The sequence below is a fragment of the Chenopodium album genome, chromosome 18 (assembly GCF_948465745.1).
Source record: "Chenopodium album chromosome 18, dcCheAlbu1.1, whole genome shotgun sequence".
NCBI lineage: Eukaryota > Viridiplantae > Streptophyta > Magnoliopsida > Caryophyllales > Amaranthaceae > Chenopodium > Chenopodium album.
This window is the reverse complement of record NC_137851.1, coordinates 14,596,345-14,623,005: the sequence shown is the minus strand read 5'-3', so window position 1 is coordinate 14,623,005 and position 26,661 is coordinate 14,596,345. Positions and strand designations below refer to the sequence as shown.

At 35.9% G+C, this 26,661-nt stretch overlaps 3 protein-coding genes across 5 annotated transcripts; 2 read left to right on the top strand and 1 right to left on the bottom strand.

The window, feature by feature from the left end:
• The first annotated feature begins 120 nt into the window (after window positions 1-120).
• On the top strand, window positions 121-3,908 carry LOC145591550 (uncharacterized). Its single transcript, XM_081648038.1, has 4 exons — window positions 121-341; window positions 1,802-1,957; window positions 2,237-2,518; window positions 3,040-3,908. Exons 2-4 carry the CDS (start codon window positions 1,823-1,825, stop codon window positions 3,667-3,669), a joined length of 1,047 nt encoding a protein of 348 aa, XP_081504164.1. The 5' UTR covers window positions 121-341; window positions 1,802-1,822; the 3' UTR covers window positions 3,670-3,908.
• Window positions 3,909-4,745: 837 nt separating this feature from the next.
• LOC145593162 (RNA pseudouridine synthase 5-like) lies at window positions 4,746-14,288 on the top strand. 2 transcript variants are annotated; one of them, XM_081649667.1, is made up of 14 exons: window positions 4,746-4,913; window positions 5,019-5,076; window positions 5,277-5,351; window positions 5,821-5,911; window positions 6,750-6,912; window positions 7,530-7,617; window positions 8,646-8,730; window positions 8,859-8,934; window positions 9,705-9,779; window positions 10,075-10,142; window positions 10,691-10,760; window positions 11,578-11,656; window positions 12,818-12,911; window positions 14,075-14,288. In XM_081649667.1, the coding sequence occupies exons 1-14, from the start codon at window positions 4,832-4,834 to the stop codon at window positions 14,126-14,128; spliced, it is 1,158 nt and encodes a 385-aa protein (XP_081505793.1). In that variant the 5' UTR covers window positions 4,746-4,831; the 3' UTR covers window positions 14,129-14,288. The 2 variants fall into 2 exon arrangements, with proteins under 2 accessions (XP_081505793.1, XP_081505794.1); XM_081649668.1 differs by lacking the exon at window positions 9,705-9,779 and having other exon boundaries at window positions 4,748-4,913.
• A 183-nt stretch (window positions 14,289-14,471) lies between these two features.
• Window positions 14,472-24,802, bottom strand: LOC145591548 (uncharacterized). 2 transcript variants are annotated; one of them, XM_081648036.1, is made up of 4 exons: window positions 24,228-24,802; window positions 22,706-23,554; window positions 20,883-21,995; window positions 14,472-17,351 (listed from the first exon to the last, which is right to left on the bottom strand). In XM_081648036.1, exons 1-4 carry the CDS (start codon window positions 24,418-24,420, stop codon window positions 14,764-14,766), a joined length of 4,743 nt encoding a protein of 1,580 aa, XP_081504162.1. In that variant the 5' UTR covers window positions 24,421-24,802; the 3' UTR covers window positions 14,472-14,763. The 2 variants fall into 2 exon arrangements, with proteins under 2 accessions (XP_081504162.1, XP_081504163.1); XM_081648037.1 differs by having other exon boundaries at window positions 22,706-23,540.
• Between the last annotated feature and the right edge of the window lie 1,859 nt (window positions 24,803-26,661).

Below are 26,661 nucleotides of genomic sequence, written 5' to 3'. Positions count from 1 at the left end.
TTAAAAGGTTGTTTTTGACAAATTTTCCTAAAAAATACAACTAAACTAGCACACGTTTTTTTTAGTTAATAAAAAGAGACTCAGCAATAAAATTGACTTTTAATTGTCATTTTATCAAAATCGTAGTTGGCGTGTGGGAAGCACGGCACTTCTCTTCTTCTTCCTACTTTCTCTCTCCACAATTTCTTCATTCCCACCTAACCCAGAATTTATACTTACTCCTCTTATCTTCCCAATCCCATCCATTGATTCTTCTCCTTTATTCATATTCTTTTTTCTTCCTTAATTTCATTAATCCTAGAGGGAATTTTAATTTTTCATTCCCATTGATTCGATTTCAGGTGATCCCCTAATTTCTGCTTTTTTTTTTTTCATAGATCAGTGGCTTTTTTGTTCTTTCAATTTCTGTTGATTTTTCTGGGTTTTTGTTCAATCTTATATCTAATAAGTAATTGGGTAGTCAATTTATTTATGTATATTTATTTGGGTATTGGGTTTGTATTTGATTGTTATATTATCCCCAAAAAAAAAAGTCAAAATAAAATCAGAATTATGATTTGCATGCATGTTATGTGATCTGGTCTTCTGGGTTTGGTTTGAATTTTCGTTAATTGATGTTGACATATAATTTGTGCCATTTTTTTGTGTTTTCGTGTTTGAGGATTTTCTGACCCTCAATTGATTTAATTTCTGAATTTATTATATTATGATATTTAGAGGTAATCTGGGTTTTATGTTGATTATGTTGAATTTTATTTGAGAGCTTTTTTTATTTATTATTTTTTTTTTCAAAGTGATTGATCATTTTATTTGGAAAAATCTCAATCTTTATATATACGGGAGAATTTGGAGTTTTACCATATGATGTTGAAATTTGTGTTAATATTGGAGCATGTTGCTTAGCATTTATAAAATTTATTTTGGAGCATGTTACATGCTGTAATAGCAGACATTGCATAATGTTTATCCTAATGTTCATATGTTTTTTGATAGCCATTTATATTCATATACCTTTGGCTCCTCATAGTTGAGAGCTTAGACATCTGATCTTTTAGGTACCTAAAGTTCCATATGCTTCATTTTCAGCTACCTATTGATTGTGTTTTTATTTTGTAATTATACGCTCAGCTTCCTTGTCAATCGACTCTTTCGTTCTGTTAAAAGGAGTTACTGAAGTGTTTACTCTTTGATTCTATTGATAGAGTTGCCCAAGTGTTCAAATTCCATGTATAATGCATTTTAGGAAAGATCTTTTCATTTATACCTTGGTTGCTTTTGTTTAATATCATTTGCGAAGCGAATTCTCATTTTATTCCTTGCACAATTTTAACCTTTTGTGCTACCTTTGTGTTTGCCTTTGGGTTTACTTGCATTTTTAGAATTGTAGCATGTAAATGCTACCTTTTGTGCTTGTTTTCAATTGTGTTTAATTAAAATCTTGTATGGCTTTGGCTGTTGAGATGGATGGAGTCATTTCATTTCTTTCCGAATTGGTTCTAGAAAAGGTCTAGAATTTACACATTGAATTGAGGATTTGTAGTCCTAAGCTGTTTTCCTCTTGTTTGCAATACTTAATTACATGATACTGCTTTGTGTTGATGGATATACCCTTTTTTTTTCTTTTTATGCTGAAATTACCTGATTAGTGATGGTCCTAGGAATGAGTTAACTGCTGATCAAAACTTTTGTATTGTTGTTACATATTAAGCCTTTTTTTTTTTTTTTTTTTTTTTTTTTAACATCTTTCCTGTATAATGAATGAGAATTTTAGTTCCTCAATTTTTGTTTCCTCTTTCACCAGCTGAATTATTGCATTGGAGATATGGACTTTTGCTTCAGAGAATTAGCTGGGGAGTCACTTCCTTCAGACCAAGATATCCTTCGATGCCCATTTTTGAGGAATATTGATGCACCAACGCATTTTTCTTTTTCATCTTCTCTGGCCTTATCTCTTCCTGTAAGTCACATGCTCATCAACAAGTTACGGAGTTATTTTCTACTTACTCTATTCTTCAATAGTTGCATCACTTTGACTGGACACAGTTGCCAAGGCACACCTTTGATCACATATTATCTTAATTTTCAAAAATCACAAAAAGAAATAATTGGATATAGTTCTAGTTTGTGCTTAGGATTAAAAATCACACTATAGAGTCTAAAAGACATGTTCTTCCTCTATAAGCTTCTGCGACTATTGAATTTCTTCTGACATGCTTAACTCTCTGCTTTTGCTTAGGTGCGTGGAGGTGGATCCAAAGGCCCAATTTTTGAAGATGGTCCCAATTTTGACATGGCATTCAGTCTATTCCATGGCCGTAATGGAGTTGTACCGCTTTATGGGAGGTCACATTTGCAAACTGAGAATTTAGAGATTGATCCGTCTCCACCTAAGTTTAATCCTTTAGCTGCAAAGGCTGCCACCATCAGTCTTTCAGGATTTGGAGCCGGATGGCCATTTAGCTTTGATGCATTCTCTCAGAAGTGGAAAAATCAGAAGAAAAAGTCTGAATCATCAAAGGTATTTCCCTGTCATTGCTATACTACTTCTACATCTCATCTGGTATAGGGAAGGTTATTGTTGTTGGGGATTGGAAGGGTTGATTCTTCTCTATGGAACATTGCTTGAGTTAGGTCCATTTTCTGTCAATCTGTCCTGTTTTTGTGTTTTGGAGGGTGGGGTGGGGTGGGTTGCTTATAATCTAATTGTTTGTTGTGATACCATACATTGTACGGAGTAGATATTTGCACACCATGTGGGAACAACCATTCTGTCCCCATTAGCAAAGATTTTTTCCTACATCCTTTCCACGGTTATTTAACCCAACAATTTGATTTGCACTTACCACATTATTTGCTGATAGTATATCCTACAATTGATAAGCTTTAAACGTTTGCACCTAGTGAGGGATCTTGATATATGAAATACGAATCACTCATAGTACGCATCACGAATACCAAACTGTTTTATTCATTAAATGATGTTTTGAAATTATAGTCTTGTTCATATATCACTTTGCTGAACTTACATTTTTATTATAGGGAAATGGAAAACACGAGGCATTGAGTAATGAGTGGCTGCAGTCAGGAAATTGTCCTATAGCCAAGTCTTATAGGGCTGTAAGCGGTGTTGTACCATTGGTAGCAAAGGCCTTTAAACCTCCTCCTGGTGTGAAATTTGAGTGCCCACCAGCCATCGTTGCGGCTCGAGCAGCTCTTGCTCGTACTGCCTTGGCAAAGAACCTTCGGCCTCAACCATTGCCCACGAAAATGCTCGCGATTGGACTCCTGGGTATGGCAGCAAATGTCCCCTTGGGTATATGGAGAGAACACACCAAGAAGTTTTCACCCGCTTGGTTTGCAGCTGTTCATGCAGCAGTTCCCTTCTTAGGAATGTTGAGGAAATGTGTCCTGATGCCTAAGACAGCTATGGCATTTACTATAGGAGCCTCAATACTGGGTCAGGTTATTGGGTCTAGGGCTGAGCGGTACCGTTTGAAGGCCAAAGCTGCCAAAGAATCTGCCATAACTGAAGTTCCTGTTGGTGGACCGAAAATGACGCCGGTGGTCACAGTCAACAGTAGCGGGCACTGCGGTGATATGGTGAAGTGGGACCCTCTTTCTATTCATGCCAGTGAGCCTTCGCCATCAGCTGGTGTTTGCGCCTTCTAAGATTAGTCTCTAGCAAATCCAGAAATTGTATCCCTATCTGTGTTCTTGAGATAGTGCCGTATTTGTGCCTTAACTTGTATCATTATTCTTACTTGCCTGTACGATCTCCTGGCAAAGATTCCTAATGGCGCTAATGTACGTCACTTTTTTCTTTTATGTGTGAAACAATTGAGTTTGATTGTCTGGATGAAGTCGAGTACTTGAAAATAAATTGGATTCGTGCTTCCTCTTCTATATTATACCTTTGTTCTGATGTGTTGAATTATGCCTTGATATGACCGTGATGCCATATTCTTGAATTAATCTGGTAACTTTCAAACAATTGAATTTACATTGTTGCATCTTGTATAGTTGTATGTATCAAGCTGAAAATAAGACAGGAATGAAAACCATCGTTGATGGTCGCTGTCACTAGTCATATCAATATCAACCATTGAATCTAGCTTGTTTGAGTTGTTTCCCTATAAATGGATCACATTAATCACAAATGATCTTTATATTATCCATGACCATTAAAAGTTGGAGATTTCAGCCTTTCGTGGAAAATTGTACATCTTCATCCTAAAAGCATTTGATGACGACGAAACTATCTTCATCAATATAAATTTGTACATTTGAGCAACGCCTGTTGATTAAAATTGAAAATAATATTATAATTTCTATAAATCAACTTTTTCATTGAGAAAATTGGAGAATTAGCATTAGGAAGGGGTGGATCCGGACCTTATCTATGTTTCAAAATTTGAACATGCAACCAACGTAAACCCTTAAATTCACTAGATTTAGGACATGTTCTATTCAGCTTAATTTCAATTCAGTTCACTTCCTAATTTCCTTCTCTAAAAAACAATTCAGTTCACCTTAGTTCAGCCAAATCAGAACAGACCCTTAGTGATTTACACTTTTACAGCCAATCAATTACACCCTTAATCTAACCGTTACTTTTACAAGCCATCAATTACACTTTTAATCTAACCGTTAAGACTCACAATTATCTCGGGTAAGAAATACTTCAATAACTCGTAATGAACAACTTAATTTGTACTTAGAAAACACACATGAAACAAATCTATTTTTTATAATACGATGAAAGAGTAATTTCCTTACTAAAATCATCGGAATTTATATCATCCAAGTTTAGTAATACCAAAACAGAGCAGCAATGACGACGACAATCGGAATACCATGGCCTGAATTCAACGACGGTCTCACTTACAACTACGTCGTTTCCCCTTCTTCTTCAGGTTTTCTCTCTCTTCCACCTTCATCCCTTAACCTGCAACTACACAACTCAACACCCTCTTCAATTTCATACTAACACTTTCTCTCTCCTCTTTCTCTCTCTCTAGGTTTCACTCTCATCAATTTCTACTCCTCCAATTACTCTAGCTCAGCTCCATTGCAGGGGTATTTCTATATATATTTTTATTTTTTTCCCAATTTTTTCAATTTGTTGAAATTAAATCATTTATAATTGAATGATGATTAATGGGGTTGTTTTATTTTGTTAATTTTATTTGATAATTAAAGGTTTTAATTAATTTTGGTTGAATTTTCATAGTTTTGTTTGATTTCTGATTGTTTCATTTGTTTCCTGGTTTAATCAGTTGGTTACAGAGAATTCATAATGGACAGATTACGATTGATGGGGATATTGTTACTGATCCAGATACTGTTCTTAGGTAAGAATTACAAAGGGCGATGGACCATCAATAATTTGATTATAGCCCTCAGTTTGGTCTTAAGAATTGTAATTAAGAATAGATGTTAATATCTTTGATTATGCATCTTAAAAATTATAAAAAATTTGATGCTACAAAATTAAGCATTGATATGGATTTTTACAATATCCCCATTATTGTTAATGTTTTATTATACTTGCATGTAAGAAAATTTGGTGAAAATCTACAAACTTTGATCAGACACAAGCAAATCTAGAATTATTATGAATGGAGGGAGTATAAGAATTATCCACTTAAAATAATATAAGTAAGTTTGAGGCTTGGTTTGGGAAATGCCAAATTGACAATTTTGGAGTTTGTAATCAAATGATGGAACTGATGGAAGTAATTTTTTCCCCCCCCTTTTGTATATAGATATTTTTAATTTAAGTATTTTTAACTACCATTTACTGGGTGTTGAATGTTGTAGAGTTGGTTCGAAGTTGGTTTATCATCGACTTCCGTGGAGTGAGCCCAAGACACCTTTCTTGCTCAAAGTGCTCTATGAAGATGATGACATGGTAAATTTTCCTTATGCTAATAGTTGTATGTTAATTGCATTTGGTTTTTTCATGTATTTCTTGTACTCCCTCCTTCCTTATTGTCTGCAATTTGACCCAAAAAGCTCTCACAAAAAGTGGCCCATGGTGCAAACAAAAAGGGACCGAGGGAGTAATTTTTGTAGTTTATTGATATTTGTGCAATAAGTATTGCTCTTTTGTGTTGAATATACATTTTTTATCATTAAATGGTGCTCTTGGGCAAATAAATATGCCCTTTATTTGTAATAAACTTGATCTTTGTCAATTATGAATAGGGATATATAAAGTACTCATTAAGAGTATATACATAGACAAATTTAAGTCACTCAAAAAAAATTGAAGGGCCTTAAAAATTGGAGTACCTTAAGTCTTTAAAAAAAAATTAATAAAAAAATTGGAGTACCTCATGCATGGTGCTATGAGGTGCACGATATAATTTGTGAAAAATATTATTTGTTAAATTGTTTAATAGGATGATAATACTTTTGAATAGTTCTGAGGTTTTTTCTTAAGGTTGGCTGTATAATTCTTTGGAAGTTGGAACTGAGTGCTAATTGGGGAAGTTAATGTCTTAATGATACGTCAATCCAAACTGGAAAGGCATGTAAAAGGGTCAGATTTACTTGTGTAATTCAGATCAAAACCTGGACAAGCTTTTGTAATTAGATCCTTTGTCAATTGCATGAGAGTTGATGATGATAAAACCTTGCATTCGTAGTAGCCATTTATTCCTAAAGTTCTATGCATCCACTGTTTGAGCTTTCCATTCGATCTTAGTAGAAATTCATGCTGGCTTATATTTGGTGCTACATGACAGATTGCTATAAATAAGCCGTCTGGTTTGCAAGTTCTACCTGGAGGACTCTTCCAGCAGCGTACTGTTTTGACACAGCTAAAGTGGCATGCAAACAAGAATGGCAATTCAACACCAGGTCAACTTCATCCTGTTCCCGTTCACCGTCTAGGCAGGGGCACATCAGGTTAGCCTTCTTGTTGAATGGAGAACTTCAATTGTAAGTGTTGGTGAACCTGATTTTTAGTGTAATATTCTTTTTCTTAATGCATGAAGTTGTTGAACACTTGTTCTTATCATCTTATTAATAGAACATGTTTGAGTATTATTATTTCGAGTAATGTCTTAAGATTCACAGAAAGCATTGAGTGAACACAGATGCTGGAAGTAATTATTTTAAATAGCATTTTGGTTAATGTAAGTTAATTTATAAAAGTGAATTAAGTTTATCCTACTTATTCTATTCAGTAAAAGTCAAGTTGCTTAAAATGATAAATATGTTGTAATTTATATCTGTTTGTAAATAGTGTATGGACAGGCTAAAAGTTCTTGAACTGTCATACCAGTGCGAGAACCTTTAAAAACTTCAAATTTTCATCAAAAAAGAGTGTTAATGATATATTTTTACATTCCTGTAACGATTTTGCAATGTTTATCTTATTCAAAATGACATCTGTATATATATCTTAGCATTGTGCTTACTTTTATACTTGGTGTACTCGGAGATTCTTTCTTGGTGAGTAAAAATTACTGTTTGGAATTTATTGACACTTATTTGTCATGTGGTGATTGGTTCTATGACAGGTGTATTGCTTTGTGCAAAGACGAAGAGTGCTAAGGCTCGCCTTGCAGCATATTTTGCTGACGGGACATCATTGGTGAGAGGAAAAAGGCTAGTAAAATTGACTGCTTTGATACAATTTGTCCATAATTTCTTTAAGCTTGTCTCACTAATTAGTCCCTCCATCCCGGTCAAAATGCCCACTTTGGGATTGCCTATGGCTTCAAGGCATTCAACAACTCTGTAGTTGTTGATGAAGTGACCTAGAAATTGCTATTAACTTAAATTCATAATTTGATCACTCTGTGAGAGTACATGAGATCTTGATAAGGTTTAAGTCACTAAGTTTTATACATGCTCTGGTTTGATTCTGTGGAATTGTGGAGGATCAAAATTAATACTTCTGTGTGCTATTGGTAATTGTTGAACGTACAGTTTTGTGAAAACAAAACCTTGATATATAACAGTTAGTTTGTTGTTTATGCTAAATTTACTATGTTATACCTGAAAGGCCGGTGCTTGAATAGCTTTCAGAGAAGGCTTTTTAATTTTTTCTGGCCTGATTAGAAGCTTATTGCAAAGATGTGTCTAGAATCTTTTAAAAAGACCACTACAAAAGTGATCTGTTAGCTTACAGCTCTTGCTTGATTGAGGATTGAGGATCCTTGGTCACAAGAGGAGTTATTTAGATCAACTGGTGTTTATTACTATATTCTGTAATGTTGAAGATGGATGTTGTGGCTTGCAGCTCTTGTGTGATTGATGACTGAGGTTCCTTTGGTTTGAGGTACATGAAAGTCTGATGTATCTTGGGGCTTAAGCATAGTTAGATGTTCATAAAACAATAAAAGGATATGTATATCTGAAGTGAAATGTTTAGAGCAATATCTGTAGCTCCATGTATGAGTTTGAAGAGAAAGTAACTTTGGGAATTTTAGTAGACAAAAGCCCAGTTGCTGTCCGATTCCTTGTACTTCTGGACAATATCATGTGATCGTTACTTTTGTTATATTATTGTTAGTTATTGTATTTCTGTAGATTTATTCTTTTGATAGCTGTTTTTTTAATCTTTTGAATTATGCTTTTAGATCATAAACTACCATTATTAACTGTTCAAAATTACATTTGACGCATAGCAGAGAGATAGACTCAGAGAATGAAGTAGAACGAAGGATAACCAAAACATATCGGGCACTAGTCAAGGGAATTATAGACACAAATGAGGTATTCCCACAAAAAAAAAAAAAAAAAAAAAAAAAACCCTTTCTATTTGGATTTATATACAGCTTTTTTACCCTGGGAGTAAACCATAAGCTGGCGACCATTTACCCTTGGAATAAATGAATTGACAGGTTCTGATCAACAAGCCAATTGGAATTATACAATATCCTGGGGTTGCTAAGGGTCTATATGTTGCACTGCCCTCAGGTTATTTTCTATCTAAATTCAATTTTTGTTCCTATATCATTTTAGCACTCTTAGAGGACAATGGTGTAAAGCCATCATGTAATTTTTTTATTTTTTGCATGTATTGTTAATACTTCATAATTTCGTATCATACAATAATTAAATTTTCAACTGTAAAGCTTAACCTTGAAGCTCATCTCTAATAGGTTAGAGATCTCCAAGTATGATTCACTACCTTCATATGTTACTATACTTTTTTTTCATGCCAGGTCATGTTTTGAAAAATTAGCAATACCGATTACCTTGTAGTTTTTGAGTAGCTGATAGTTGTTGAAACAGAGGGTGGCTATTTACTAGAACCTTTTAAATGAATATTAGCTTGGCAAAGTAGGTGTTGGAATAGAAATATACAATAAAGGTCATTTACATCACATGGCCACATGGGTAAATTTTGTAAATTTATCTCATTGCTATTACGAATTTGCAAGGCATTTCCAATCATTTTTCGTAAATTTTGACCTCAAATCGGTTTTGTGAGGAAAAAATGACCCCCAAAATCTCTATTAGAGCATTTTTTGGCACAAAACCGAAGAATTTTTTTATAAAACGTTAGATTTAACGTTTTCTTAACGGAAAGCTAATAACTGAAAGTAAAAGCTTTATGTTTTGAAAATTATGGGCATTTCTTTGAATGAATAAATGGCATTTAGGAAATCAATTCATTTAACTTCTAAATGGCTAGCCAAATCACACTAATGCAATTCATTCACCCTGTCTTTCCTCTTTCTTAGTTCAGAGTTGGTTCCCGAGAAAATGCAAGAAGGCCAAATGCACTCGGGATTGTTCCGAAGCCTTTTGCCTTAAAGGTGGCTGGTCTTCCCTCCCTGATCTCGGGATTTATGCCTTTCAAAAGAACCGTCTGTAAAATTAATTTTGTTACGTAAAAATAGAATGGGATAGAAATAGTAGTAGTTTTTATTCCAACGCTAAATGTTCCAGAATAATCCATCTATCGAACAGCTATAAGACAATATTCTTATTCTGTAATCGGTTTTGTGTGCCAGAGGAGAGGTGGTGAAAGAGAGAATAAAAGTTCTATGTAGAGTTTACTAGAAGAAATTTATGGATGCATATTCTTAATTTTTTTCCCCTCTTAACTAGGTAAACCAGCCCTAAGCAAAGTCAGGGTTCTTGAAAGAGATCTTGAGAAAGACCAGACACTGGTGCAGGTACTATGGTCACCAATATTTTCTACAAGCACCTGTGACTTACCTTTATATCTGAAATTTTGAATTTATCCGACGCTGTTGGTTGTCTAGACGCCTAGTTCTATGGTTCCCTAAAGCATTTTCAATGCTGGAAAGCTACTTTTGTTAGAAGCTCTATGTACTGTTGCTCGGCTAATATAATGGGAAGTGTTTTTGTTTTGCTGGTCCACAAAGTGTGGTGAGGGTGGTTGGCTAAAGAACTTATGTGCAAGTATGAGGATCATGTTGCTTGTGTCTCCTCTTATAGAGCAGGACCTTGTGGCTTTCAAAATAATTATGATATATGAAGTGTCATATTTGCAACTAGAGAGACAGAGTATTTGTTAAATAGTATAAAAGCACATGCAGGCCATGTTGATATTTACCAAAAACTAATAACTGTAAACCTGACTCTTTAGCTTTTTGAAGATGGATTATGTAAAGACTTTTTCCATCAGAGTTGACTATTCTTGTTTTAACTTTGCATCAGTAAGCTTTCTACTATTCTCATTTGAGCCTTACTTAAACAGGTTGAGATACAGTCAGGAAGGCCTCACCAAATACGTATTCATCTATCCCTGATAGGGTATCCACTGTTAGGTAAACTTTTGATTATATCTCTAAGGTATTCTTATATATTTGATCGAGATACGCCAGTGTCCAGTGTTCTTACGTCAATGATTGTAAAATTTCTTTCCATGCTGAACAAAATCTGATGCAAATGATCTGACAATCCAGAACAATTGAAGCACATGTTGGTCATTCAGTGATTTATAATATCCTTGATATTTGGTAGAATTGACATAAGTATGGAGTATTCCCGTAGTACAATTATTATATCAAAATTGATATATCAAAATTGATAAACTCTTCATACTTCTATGCCTTTTCCCGACCCATTTTATCAGTGGTTAAAATTAATAACTAATTCTATTAATCTATGGACGTTGCAACCAACTAAAAGTCCAAAAGGTTCCTTTTGTGTTAACATTCTGTGTTTTGTATCTCTGTAGCTCTTTTCTCTTTTTCCCCTCCCCCTCTATGCTTTTGCTCCCAAAAATGTTTAATGGTTTTACATGTAGCCACCTTTAGTATTATTGTCCCTCTTTGTGAAATGTTATTTTTGTGAGTTTTTGGATATGACTTCACTTTTTTCGGCTGGTCACGGGCAAAGCTGATTCCACTTGGAGCAGTCCCCGAAAACTTCACAAGACTGAGTTTTCATAGTCTTTCAAGAATTGATACTGCAAATAGCTGAGATGTCCGTTTAGTTTTTTTTTTCTTGTAGATAACATTATTTACTAAAATATCTGTTTATGTGAATGGATAATGAAACGGATAATATGATATTGCTTTGTAGAGTTTGTTTCCACTTAGTAAATATTGCTTTATGCCATAGTCGTTTTTAACATTTCAGATGATCCTCTCTATGTTGCTGGTGGTCAACCAGAGTGTTTTGATTCGGAGCTTGTTGAGGACGACTTTGCAGAAGATGGGTAATGAAATTCTGGATCTCTTCTTTTACTTTCTCATGTTTAATCTGTTGAACAAAGTATGCAAACCAACTTGTGGGGGGATTATGAATATATACGTAGGCAAGTCTTTGCTAATAATCTTGTTGAGCTCCGGGAGATGGAGACTACATGGCTAACAAGTTGCTAATAAGCAGTATTACAGTTTACATGTTGTAGCCTGTCCTTGAGAAGTAAGATATAATGGAACTTGTGTTGAAATCATTTCATTAAAGCCTTTGTGGGTCTTGTCAAAAAAAAAAAAAAAAAAGCCTTTGTGGGTAATTGTTAATGCTGCAACCATCAAATACTTCTCTTTGTGTGGCCTTTCTCTTTCCTGATGCTTCCAACTTCTAAGGCAGCTTGTGTTATACTCCTTCACATCCAAATTTAAAGTCATATTAGAAAAATTCCCATAAATTATTACTATAAGTTGTGTTAAACACCTTATAAGTGAACAATTTTTGCGATCACTGCCCATTACATATATAATGTTAACGTTCAATATAAATTCTTTAATGTTGATTAAATCGATAAGATGTTTACTAGAATATAAATTGCAGAAGGCCTCCCCAAATTCTTTTTTTCCAAGAAAACAAATAAGATTGATGTGTAAAATTGGGAAACAAGGGGAGTTTTGTTGTTTATATTTTACTAAAATCTCTGAATTCAATTTAATTACCATTAGTTAACTTTTGGTAATTTTAATGGGTGATGTTGGGGGAAAAAAAAAAAGAAAAAAAAAAAAAAGGTCCCGTGAAGGGTGTTTTTGATTATTGATTTTTAGTTAGTACTGTGATTTCACTTTATACTATCACCTTCTATTTAAAAAAAAGTTTAGTTGTTTAAGGTAAGTGTAGGTACCTCAAGGGAAGACTTACATTATAGGTCATTTTGTAATTAACTATAGAAGGTGAGGCACTTTATAATACCAATATGATATTAACTTGTTTAACCAAATTCTTGTGATGTGTGGAAATGCTAACAGCTTTATGTTTTGGATTAGAAAAATATGTCATCAGACTCGCAGATGCTTACTCATTCAATGTACTAGTAGTTGTATGCAGATTAAAGGCCATGGGAGGTGTTCTTATTGTCTTTGCATTTGTCAATTTATTTATCTTAAATGAACTTTACTATATGCAGAGGGTATCAACGGCCCACAAAACCTGTTCCCGGGGACTGTGGGTATCACTTGCACGCACATGAAGTGATTCTATCCCACCCTACTACAAATGAGGTAATTATAAGATTATTGCATTTATGCGTTTTATTCTCATTCTCATCTAAGCTCGGTTAGTGTTGTTTTATGATGATGAGTCTGTTTCATTTTCATGCTCTGGAATATCTAAGCTCGGTTAGTATTGTTTTATGATGATGAGTCTGTTTCATTTACATGCTCCGGAATGAAAGCGATAACAATATTTTCTTTGACCATAGATACGTTGACAACAGCATATCTAGAAGGGAAATGAGAAATGACAACTTAGAAGCGATTATGTGGGAACAAATTTTATAAATTAAAGCAATAGATCAATATTTTTGCTTAGGAATCTCATGTTATTTATTATTGTTCTTATATCAACAAGATATGTATATAAAGATGGCATTAAAGTTAGTTTGGTCTATTCAAATTATTTTTCTAAAGAAAGGGTCATTTGGTGACTGAAGAATAATAGAGACATAGAGAGTGATCTTGCTGGTTTTAAACGTTTCCATATTTCTGAGTTCCTGCCTTCCTGGTTGGAAACAGGAAACATACCTCAGTGAGATTATGCATGAATCAACTGGCAGATGTTGAAATTGGACACTTACCTCTCGAAAATATAATTGCTTGTAACCATTGCACATCAGTCACAAAGCCTTTAATTGACGATGTCGTCTTACCTCCCAATACAAACCTGTGTCATTATTCAAAAGAACGACTGTATGCTGATGTTTAGTGTCTGCCATAAGAACAACATTTAGCTCAACTCATCTCAGCTTCTGCCATAAGAACAACATTTTGCTTTAAGTCCTCTCTCCCCCTTCCCTCTTCTCCCTGATAAGCGATAGCAGACTTAGCAGTTGCTATCTAATACTGACTTTTCATGAAGTGCACTAGAAAAGCCAACATAAAATAAGTCTGTTATGTATTTACTTGTCACGTTATCTGACTAGGACTCTTAGAAGTTAGAAGTGCTTTGTTCATTTATAGATAATTGGTGGCACAGTGAAACATCTTATGTAACTCTACTTGCTCAGCTAATGACTTACATCTGAGTATCTTACTCTATTTACCTCCATCTGAGTATCTTACTGTATTTTGAGCTTGATGACTTGTGCTACTGTGTTGATACTTCTATTTCCAAGTTCCAATCCCCATTGCCATGAGATCAATTGTCATGTTTTCAATTTTTGCAGGTTCTGAAGATCATTGCACCATTACCATCTATGCTAAAATTAAAGAAAGAATAGAAGTTGAGGAAGTCGCTGACAATTTAGTTTTATCGGTTTAACATGTTGTATACTGTTAAATGTACTTGTAAGTAGTAAGTGCAATATTTTGTTCAACTTATTTGATTTTTAATCGATGTACCACTTCAAATTCTCTAATCGGAGTTGATTAAATGGATGATTCAATTAATAGCTGAAATCCATAGTATCCCTCTAAAAGTGAGATCCAGAAGTTAAAAAATCAATGTTGTCATAACAGCATAAACTTCAAAAATCAGAAACTTTAGGCCTTAGAGAAACCAAGTGAATAGAAATAATAACCAGAACTATGATCTTCTCTTTAATTGAACTTAAGAACTGCATATGAACAAAAACATTAGACTATTGATTTGTTGACAGATGGATGGAGGCCGTAAGATTGACTATGAATTCCTCACCTCCCAAAATTTCTTCCAGATTATTTTTTGTATCTTCCATCGAATACAACAAATGCAAACCCTGCAATATTACAAGCAATCTAAGGCAACCTAAATTAAATCTTTCAGTAGAACAAAGGAGATGAATTCCAACAATACAAAAACCTAATGTACAACTGTGGCAAACAAAGATGATTTGCCACACCAGGGCCTTCCTATTAAAGACCCCTGGCATTCCTACTACCTCCCTACATCTCCTCCTTGGCTTCTCCAAGGTTCCTCCCTAACAATCCCATTTACTGAGTGACCTCCGACACCACCATACTGTTGACTGGCATAATGCAATTTCAAAGCCGCCACGGGATCTGAAATCCCACTGCATGAACCTCCAAGAATATCTCCTCCCTGTACAACATTCAATTTAACCACACCCTTTCCCTGCTGCTTTAAAGATTCAAAACCATTCCTTTGCACCTCAGGGAACACGACATCCTGAGGCCTTTTCTTCATATCTAGTCTAAATGGCTGCAGACCATCTTGGTTTCTTAAAATCGTATAATCTATAACATTCCCGCCATTGCTGCTGCTGAACTCCCTCGGCGAGAAAACACAAGCACCATTCATATTGCATTCATTACCATTCACAGCTGCTGGCAAAGGCTGTTGCTCTGACTTTGGCGAGGATATTGAGTAGTTAGAAAATGCACCAGGATACTTGGCTAGTAGCAAAGCTGAATCGGGCAAAGTCGGAAAACCAGTCTGTATCTTAGTTCCATCCCAAAAACCATAACTCCTAATTGGAACATTCTCCAGACCTAAAAAACTATTATGGTCATCAGCAAAGCTCGTAGAATTCCCATTTACATCTTGATTGCAATGGTGCTTGGCTTTCTCATCATGCAAAACGACATTAGAAGTCGGTTTATCAACTGAAGATGTTTTGCTGAGTATCTTTCCAAATAATTTCACATTACCATTTCTACATGACTTCTCTGTTTTTGAAGAGCAGCTGGAGCCAAGTTCATCTTCACTCTGTTGAAGAAGAGGAAGCTCAGCAACTGAGTTGTGAGATACAGCACGACTACACTTTCTGAGAAAAGAACGTTGATATGATTGATCAATACTCTCATCTCCAACAGTGCGAACATCATGCAATTCTGACTTGATTGACAAGTCTAATGGGAAACCTTTTAAATCTCGACAGAGTTCACTTTGATTCATCATAGAGCTGCCAGACAGGAGATGATGCACATTACCCACAGACGATGATTTAAACAACCCATCTCTAGGATTTACAAACTTGACGGGCGCAGAAGATACATGCACTTCTGATATGCTGTCAGAGATTCCAGAAGCAGCTTCCATATCCACAGCAACACCTGAATCGTGACATGCAACATCAGTAGCACTTCTACAAATTAATGTGTTCACCTTAGTTTTATCATCCTGGATCATCAGATGAAATTCAGATCTTTTGGTATCAACAGCTGTAGCAGAGTCCTTAACCATGACATCGACCATCCCACGACAAGCAAGTGGATCTGAGACGTCTGCCAGGTGACCTTGTGGAACCAAATCTTTCAGTACCAAATCAGAATCTTTATGATCCAACTGTCCTGGACCACAATTTTCTTCCAACACATTCAATTCAACAGTAACATCAGGTTTCGACACATCTTGATTAACCTGCAGCAGGTCTTCATCTATTCTCGAACCTGATTTATCACTACAGACAATAGAACCAGTCTCCACAATGCCAGCATCTTCAGTGTCGCTTCCTCCCCCATTAGTATCATTGCTTGCATGATTTCCCCCACTGCCAGAGGGTAAAATGTCCAGACCAAGACACTTCCGTGCCTTACTGAAAAAAACTTTACATTGATCACTTGACTTTGTCCTCACACGTTGAGAAATCATCAAAAAATCCTTTCCATGAGACAAGAATGCCTGCACAAACAAAGTCTTTTCATCATCTGTCCAGTCAACAGGGTCCATCTCTCCACAGCTCTCATCTGAACAAGTATCATCATCATCAACGTTCTGTGTCACCTCCGGAGTCAAAGGCCGTCTAATGGAAGAACCAACCTTTTGGTGCTTCCGTTCCTGGTTGCCTTCACCAGGATCGACAGAGCTAGTGATACAGGAACTCATTGCTTCTGATGATAACGAACCACAGATGCCTGCCAAAACATCAGCAGCCGCAGTCTCTCTTTCATCTTCAGCACCAAACAAACTACTAGATTCTTCAATGATTCCATCTGATCCTCTTGATCTCTTGTTGCTAGATTTTCCTAAAAGCAACTTTGAAGTTTCCAAGGCCTGGTCAGCTTGAGCAGCAATAACTGAAGCTGCACCTAAAATATCAAGAGAAGCAGCATTCATCTCCCTACTCCATTTCTTCCCAGAGGTCACCAGATATGTGTTGGCAGATATAGGCTTCCCTATCTTTTTCACCTCTAGCTTCTTGATTTTCTCAAAACATTCTGATTTATGGTTTTTGTAATAGAATTCAATGCAGTCAGCAGTAGTCTTATGATCAAGAAAAGAAGAAATTTTCCGAAAATCTTTCCCATGAGTAGCTATCTTATCCATGAAAATTTCCTTCTCTTCAAAAGTCCAGGGGTTGATCAAACTTCTTTCCTTCTCAACTGCACAGGGATCTTCAACTAATCCATTATTCGACAAAAACCTTGACATCTTCTCCTTTTCATCCAAGATCATAGCTGGCATCTTCAAACCATTCCTATAAACCTTGGCCTGGGAATCTGAAAGCAGCTTTCCAGTAAAATTGATGATTTCGGTTGTCGGAACCAGGCTTAAACTTCCAGCTGCAAAAGTAATAAAGTGTTCAAAATTAGGCATACAGACCGAGGTAGTTAAAATATTTAAATGATTGCACCCAAAAAAAATCAATCAATCATCCCCGTTGACAAATCAGGTAATTAAAAATCAACAGAGTCAAGAATGCTATACATAAACTTCTGCCAAATTCTAAGAAAACACTTCTACTTCATTAACAACTGTTCCATTCATAATTCAACACCAACTTAACTCAAAATAATTTCCAACAAAAATAATTAATTTTATGCTCTTAACCATTACAAATAGAATGATCTAGTTGCTACACACCACCCAAAGAATTTGTTGTCCATGGATAGTAGAAAAACAGCTTCAGCTGCTAACACAAGTAAGTCGGCCAAATTTAAAATCAACTATCTCCAAGAAATAGTTCTACTATCAAAACATCAACTAGCAAATAAGGAAATGACATCATATATTTTAACAAATGCAAATATGAAACAGAGCACTAAAAGAAAAATACTTTGATCTGGATACATATAACACACCATCCAAGAAAAGGATACATATAACACACCATCCAAGAAAAAAAAAATAAGATCCTATGTTCTAACTACATAAATGCATGCAATTTCTTTCAAAAAAAAGAACCTATGTAATGCATGCAATTTCTTTTTTAAAATCCAGGATACCAGGTCATTTAATTTCCATGAGCAATCATCTTTCTGACACCATCAAAAGCTTTGGCAATTTTTCTAATCAGGGATGCTTCAAACTAATGCCGCCAACAATCAAGGTAGTAAAATCATAATTTGTAGAGAAAAAAGACTACTGAAGCGCAAAAAGAAATCATCCCATAAATCCGTAAATTTAAAACTATTATCTGATATATCACCAACATATTGATCCATTCTGGAGGTAAGGCCCAAGTGGAATATCCTCATAAAGTATGACAAAATAACACATTATAGCACACGGTATTTTAATTGAACTGTTTCAAAATTTAGAAAAGAAAATATAGAAAATCAAAGTCCCTCCTTTGTTCCCTTCAAGCCCCTCCCCTTCTCTGGCAAACCCTCAAGCCTCTACTTACTTCTGCTGCCAGCACATAGTTTCTTTACTCCAGTGACAATCTCCCGTTCCTCTTCTCTGCCACCACTGCTGTCTAAAGCCCTCAATTACCCTTGTCTTTCTCCTCTTTGACCCCACAACATATACACTTGAAAGGTAACTGGCAGGTTGGTAGAAATTTCCCATGTTAGTATGGGTACAGAATTGAAAAGAGAGAATAATTGGGGTTCGTTGAAAATAGGCAAAGAACCAAGAAAATCCATGAGCTGCTTCAACCCCTTCATCCCTACCCACAGTCTGCCACCAGTCCACCACATAGCTTTTTTTTATCCAGTGAAAATATCCCATTCCTCTCCAATGCCACCACCCTGCTGCCTCAAATCAATATCACAATAAAATGACTTGAAAAGTGATAGGTAGGTAGGTTGGTAGGACAATTACCCCTGGTGGATAGGATAGAACTGAGAAGAGGCATAAAACTTGAGTTCGTTAGGGAGAAAGAGAGAGACAGAGAGAGCATTATTCACAAGACACCACATGACTATATTTTTCCTTAACTATAAATCATTAAAGCTAGTTCCTTACGACGATTCATGTTAGCCGACCCCAAATCATTCTGAAAATAAGGCTTTGTTGTTGTTCTATAAATCACTAAAGCTAATCAAAGTAGATAAACCAACGAAAAACCCATGAGATGCTTCAAACTCTTCATCATTCAAGGTGTTAGCAATGGCCCAACAAAAGGACAGCTATAATAAGTACTCTCTCCGTTCCCTTTTGTTTTTTACATTTCCATTTTAGGTGTTCCTTTTTATTCTTTACATTTAGTATTTTTCCTTTTTTAGTCATAGTTTTGGACAAATTACCCTTGCTTTACAATCTAAATACTCATTTGTCCTTATTTTTTCATGTGCAATTGTACTTTATGTACTATTTTAACAATTTTCCAATACTTTCTCTCTCCTATCTCTTCTACTACCCCACATGTACTATATTTTATTTAACTATATTGGTGCTATCAATCATTGAATTATTCCAATATACCTCTACTTTACACAATTCCTTAATAACCGCGCATAATTCCAAACGTCAAAAACAAAGGGGAACGGAGGGAGTAGTAAATTTCTATATGATATCGTTATGTGGTAATCAGGTGTGCAGGAGACAAGGTTTTTTTTTTTTTTTTTTTTTTTTTTTGGAGTTGGGGAGTCAGATTTACAAGAGAAATATGTGCAAAGGAGTTTTCAATTGATTTTCTTATTCCACTTAAATTAAATTAATTATTTTTTCCAATATTTAATTTCAATTAAAAAGAAATCAGCTTTTCCGTTACTCCGATTATTAATAAGTACTCCACTTAGACTTTCACAGAGTTTTAGGAGAAAGAGTTGAATCCATTAAATATTTTCAAGTGTGGTATGTTGAAGATTAAAAAACATTAGAAGAAGCATTGGTGGGTTACTGTGGGATGGAGAAAAGAGTGTAAACATATTTAAAAATGAAATGGGGGACCAGGGGACCATCAGTGGGAAGGAATATATAAAAATATTGTTACAACTTTCCAAAAATAGGAATGGAACGCTAATTAAAACCGCTGAAAACGGGAAATGAAGCACTTGTTAAAAAACAGAGGGAGTAGTTTTAGTACTTTCTCGGTCCCAATAGTGGTTCCAATTGCTTTTAGAAGGTCATGCTTAAAAATTTTGATCATATTTTTCACTAGAGAAATATGTATCAAGGGATACATTGGTTATAGTGGACATTGGAAACCATCAAAAAGCAACCGACACAACTATTTTGGGGGTGTAGAGTGAAGGTTATCCCATATGGGTGTTACCAGTGGAAGAAGTCATTTTGTAGGAAATAATCAGAAAATAGCCTAAAGGGATTACATGAAATAATTTCCCAATCAAGACAACCACACCTCGTAGTGAAAGAGACTGCCAAGTAATGTTTTCCGAGTCCTGGCGCTAAGGACTTGCTCACAATTCTTAAAAGACTTCAAGTACATCTTCCAGCAGGTCGATTAATGAATAATACAAACTAGAAATGAAATAAATACCTACAGAACTTTAAATTTCTGTTATACTTTCATTACTAGTATAAAATTGATGGAAGTGGCAACCCATAGTTTCAGGAAAATCGATACTTTCTTTCCTAAAGCTTAAGCATGAAAGAACCCACGATAGTACAGCACAAAACCAATGTCTATTGCATCCCATTTGGCAAGACCAAATGGTAAGCTCAGTCAGTTAAATCATAAATCAAAATAAAGAGCACATCTCTCGGAAGCATGAACATCCTACTTCAAGATAAAACTTGCGGCATGATTCAACATAACATTCACCATATTTCAATCTCAGCCTACAATTTTCCCACTTAAATCACAGTTTAAATCCTATCAAAAATCTTATCCTTTTCACAATATTCCAGCATCTCTCCTAAAGCAACAAAAATTGACTTCAAATTCTACATGCAGGTATTTTTACCTGGTGAAGTAAAACGTGAACGTATGGAGGACCGATTCTTCTGATTCCCTACTTGCAGAATACGGGAACTCGGATCTGGCTTTTTCTGGGGTTTTGCACGATGGCTTCTCAAAGAAAGTAAGCGCAAGTCCTCCTTCCAAAGGTGATGAAAAGCCCTGTATTTCAGTGATATCACTCTCTCTTTAAATCTGAGGGACCTTTTCTTTCTCAAAAACTTCTCCTTCATTGTGGAATCAGCAGGTATGCAAGAAGCCCTATTCGCCACCATTGAACCAGAACAAGGCAATAACTTAAGAAGCCCCTCCGAGGCTCTATTAGCCAATTCCTTATTCGAAGCTATAACTGTATCACATATACTGTCCACTTTTTTATCACACACACCAGGATTCTCCATATCAATTGCAATTATGTTATTTACTTGGACTACACTTCTATCATGGCCTTGACATGATGTCCCCAAATCCATTGTACTTTTGGTAGACTCAACAAACCCAGATTCCCCGGAAGAATTTTTGCACACATCATACGAGATGGGCTTTTGAACAGGAGGTTCCACAAATTTAGATGTAGCAGTGCCAGGACTGTCAATATCCTCATCCTTGCTTTCAGCTTGAACTTCACCTGCATCATCACAAGGAAGTCTATCTTCCGAAATCATTTCCCCATTTGAAACCACTTCCAAAGGATGTGGTCTCGGTAAGACAGTTTGGCAATCACTTGGTCCATCTTTATAATCTGCAGGCCCTGAATTTGATGATGCAGGACGATGGAAGCTTCTATCAGTTTCCGACTTCAATGACGTCAATTCATTTTCAAGTGAGTCAATCTCAGTTTCAGTTAACTCCAATGTCTTTGAGATATCGCCTTTCCACAGCAGAAGTTTATTGGAAGCCGAGGATCTTATAAAACCAGAATCCATAGAACATTGATCATCTGCCTGTAGCAATTCATTGAGCAAAGAGCCCAAGTTGGCGACTGACTTCAGTTCCAATTTTTCCAACCTAAAATGTGAACCTTCAAGCTGACTCTCATGAACAGGCATCGATGAGACACTGAAGTTGCTAGCATCACCACCAGCATCTACTGCTTTCCCATAAGTTCTGTCTTCCAGCCCTGTTATAGCTTAATTTGGTGAGGAAGATACTAAAAGAAATAAATCTAGAAGCACATAAAGATTGTCAAAAGGCTTAGCATATAAAAACTTAGGGACGTTATAAAAATAAAATAAAATAAATCAACTTGTACTCACTGCCAGTAAACCAAACATCAACTCAGGTGACCTATGTAAAGTAAAAGATATGGTAGTGATGGATTAATTAAAATCGCAATTAGAAAAACAATAATCAGTTACAGACTTGCAGTAGTGCAGTAATGGTCAGAGTGTCGCAAGCGCAACATCCTGCTCAATGATGAGCTATGCCAGCAGTATTGAGATTTTGAGAGGCTTAACACCACTTAGACAGAGAGTTTTAAGAGAAAAATCTTCTCAATATGTACTTTGGAGATGAAAATATTCAAAAACCTATTCAGTGTCATGTGACAGTAAGCTGAAAAGTGAACCTTCGCCACATATAAGGTCCTTTATTTGATACCTTGATTATGTTTTCAGTAAATAATTTAATTACAACCATCTTAAAGGAATACAATGCTAGGGATGTCATGGAAGCAACACCAGAAACAGTTGTAAATTCTAATCTCAAGTTGAAGCATAATAAGAGGATGATCAATTGATCAGGGAGTCAAAAAAACCAAAAAAAAGAAAAAAAAAAAAAAAAAGCAGCATCACCTTACACTATGGCAATAAAAGTGAACCAGATTAATACCTGGTGAAGAGCTGCAGGCAAAAGATGATGGTGTGGCAGGCGATGAACAATCAGAGAAACCCGACATCTTGGGACTCTTGACAACCAAATTTGAGGGGAGCGAATGTGAGGGTTCCACATTACTAGCTGAAATTGCATTACTTTTTACATTGTCTTCTGGGCCATCAACTTTCTTTTTCTCATACTTGGCCAGCCCCTCCCCCCATCCAAGCCGTGGTTTCTTCCGAGAAGATGTTACTTCAGATAGAGTAACAGAGGGCGCACACGCAACAGCATCACCAGAAGGTGACTGAACAGGGGTAACTTTTTTAGGGGGCAAATCACACTTCACATCACTAGACTCTCCTCCAATACTCTTAGAGCTACTTGAATGGCTAAAACCAGAACCCCTAGACGTCAAACTTCCTGAACGGGACCACTTAAGAGGCTTCCAATCAAGAGATCCCAGCAAATTCTCTTTATCAACTTTTTGGCCAGAACCAGACCCATTAGCATCACTCGTTTTATCAACTTGTTCCTTTGCATGAATCTGATCTCGAGGATCAGAGTGTGGATGAGAAGCACGCACAGGTGAATCACCAACTGCCCTCTGATCATTGACAATATGTGGTCTGCCTACTCCATTTGCTGGACCACCATGATGGTGATTAACTTCCCAAGACTGCCCTCTCCAATCTCTCTGGCCAAAGGAGGGACGATTCTCCCTGTAAAATCTACCATATCTACCATCTCCACGCATCCCAGAAGGTCTAAACATATTATTATCATCCATAAATCTATCAGCTGAACGAGGTGTGGGATACCCGTGATCTTCAGGGTACATATGCCATCCACCCTGCTTACCATGACCTTCAAGATATAAATTTGAGAAAGGAAATAAAAAACCATGTATCAACACAAGGAGCAATCAACCAACTCACACACATGTAAACTAAATAACACTACTGAATTAAAACACAATAGAAACCTTAACAAACAACCAGATCCTCACCCCACCCGCAACGCAAAACATAGATTCAACATCAAAATCTTCCACAACCCAAAACACGCGCTTAATTAAAATAAACACAACCTCGAGTACTATTAGAGAATTCTAAATGAATACTAATAATCTCCTCAAACCCAAAGACGAACAAACAGTCTAAAATATTCTTCATTAACCTACAACTCCCTGGCAAACCAAACTCGAGCACCCTAATGAAAGATTAAACCTCAAAAATCAAAAACTCTCACCAACCCCCCCATAAAAACCCCATTTCACCAACAAAATTAGGGAAATCAATAAAAATATGTAAAATTACCCAAGCAATCGTTATGTAATCAAAAGCCACCTAAAAATCAAAGGAAAACCCAGAAAAAAGATTAGGGTAGGTTGACCTAGGGTTGCCGACACAAAACAATTAATTCACCCTAAACAACTTTTTCCCCAACCCTAACCCAAAAAACCCTAGATTCAAAACTCCCAAATTAATCAACAACAACAAAAATTAGGGAAAAAAAAAGGAGAGAGAAAGAGACTAACCAGGAGGACGGCGAAAGTCGGAGGAAGGAAAACCCCAACGAGGGGAAAAATCGCTGTTATTGTTATTGCGGGATCCGCCATAAGAGGAAGAAGAAGAAGAATCCCTCCATCTCGAAGAAGCACCAAAGTCGTGGTTGTGCTTCCTATCCCTAAACAGCTCCTTCCGATCCCACGGCAATGGCTCCGGCGGCATCAATTTTCTCTCACCACTTAAAAATCACATGGAACAACAAACGATTTGGGGAAAATCGAAGAAACCCAGAAAAACCCAAGTGTAATTCTGGGGTATGAACAACAAAAGCGGTGGATCTTGTGAAGGCGGCAATGGCGGAAATTTCTCTGTTTTGGTGGGGTTAGAGAGATAAGGAAGATTGGGTTTTTGAGGGGAAATCTTGTGCAAGTGATTGCTCAAGGGTTGAGGTTGGGTTTGCTGAGGGAAGAGAGAGAAAGTTAGAGAGAGAAACGATGATAAGAAGAGAGAGAAAGAAAAAGGAGAAGAGAAGAAGAAAGAGATTGGTTTTTGAGGAGAGAGAAAGAGAAGGAGTATGAAGCGTATCTCAAAGCTTTGAGGGTTTAACTCGTTTTAATTTTATGCTTTCACGTCCGCCTTCTTCTCTTCTTTTCTTTTCTTTCTTTCTTGTTCTTCTTCTTTGGTTTTGTGTATTGTGCCTTTGTGTGCCCTAGTGCCCTACTCTTCTCTCCCTTTTTTTCTTCTCTCCAATCTACATTGCTATTGCTTTATGGGGATTATTAAGTGTGATTCGACCCGATGTAATCTTATTTGGACTTTGTTCGTGATTGTAATTAGGTGTTTTCCTTTTTGATTTGACTCGATTATATGTAAAAGATGTGGTCTGATAATAAATTTAAATCGTTGTTTAGGTCAGGTCAAATAGCTCTTGCTCTGGCTATAGACTCATGGTGAATTGCTTGAGTCCTGATGCAAGATTGGAGCGCAAGGATAATTCAATCGTGATCTTTACTTATTTGATTCGACCTGCTTAAATGACTTGTTCTCTTTCATATGGATTTTCTCTCAAATTCTCTTTAATTTAATAAAATCACTTGACCTAAAAGATTGTAGAATTGCTCCATTCCATGTGTGTTGCCTCCAATATGTCTTTGAATAGCCAATTCATGCATTCGTATCTATATATTTCCTACATTTCTTTTAAATTGACACATTTTGACTTTAGCACTATTCGCACAACCCCTTCTAACAGTCTTTTGTCGTTGATACATAATGAAAAAATAATGTAGTGTCTTATTAGATTCGTCTCGATATATAATTTAGAAGTATCAACTTTTTATGTATTTTGTTCATTGGTCATTACATACAATATTGGTGGAAGGTATATGTCGTAAAACATGAATAAAGAAAGTGTCAAATAAAAAGAGATAGATGAAGACGTACATACATATTAATAAATTAATGACCAGGTAGGGATCATCTTACTCCTACACTAAGAAAACTATCTACTCATGATTAAGCAAGACGAGTAAATAAACAAGGCATGAAAAAGGATTTTTAAAAAAAAGGACGTATTAATATTTTTGGCAAAAACCTTCAAATTAGATAATGAACGTGAAGAAAGTTTCCAAATATTTAAGTTAAAGTTCGTCAACTAGATATACATGAACACTTAAGAGAATATAAAAGACAAAAGTTGAGAATTGATGTGCCGGCAAACTCCTTGAAAAATTCATGAGATGGCTAGCAAGGCTCCCAAGAAGCCCAATTCTACTAAAGATTTGAGAGATGATCATTTATGAAAAATATATTTGTGTGATATATTTTTATATTGATATTTTTAAAATATTATATGTAGGATCTTTAGTGTTTTCGATCTTATGGGAAGCTGTAAGGTGTTATGATTGTTTCCTAATCACCAAGATTGGATAGGTTATCTCTTGTACAAATGCAGGAAATATGTGACACTAAGCTAGTCTTTACCCTAAAATTGTCATGGTATCAAAGTCATGCCCAAGGTTGAGAACTTTAATTGCTTCAATTAGGCCTATTTAGCGGGCCAAATTCGGGCCAAATTGGGCCTTAATTAAACTGGTCGGGGTCGAGTTAGGACTAGTCTGAAACGGCGGGGCCAAGTCATTCAATTAAAGATCAATAATTATCCTAATCAAATAAAAAAATATCATTTTCAGATTACTTAACTTGAGAATTCTCATATTATTACCCATGGCATACTGTTTGCAGGTTCCCATGTCTTAGCTTCTTGATCAATTTCATCATCTTCAACCTCAGATAATTCAAGTAGAAAAAGTTTCCGCACGATTTTATCGATGAAATCCAGAAATTCCGCTTAAATTCCTATGCCCCCAGTTCACCCTAAAGACCCCTTTTCTTAAGAAACTTGCTTCAGTTGTTACTAGATCTCTTGAAACATTTCTTCATCGGCCTCTTGATTCGGATTCC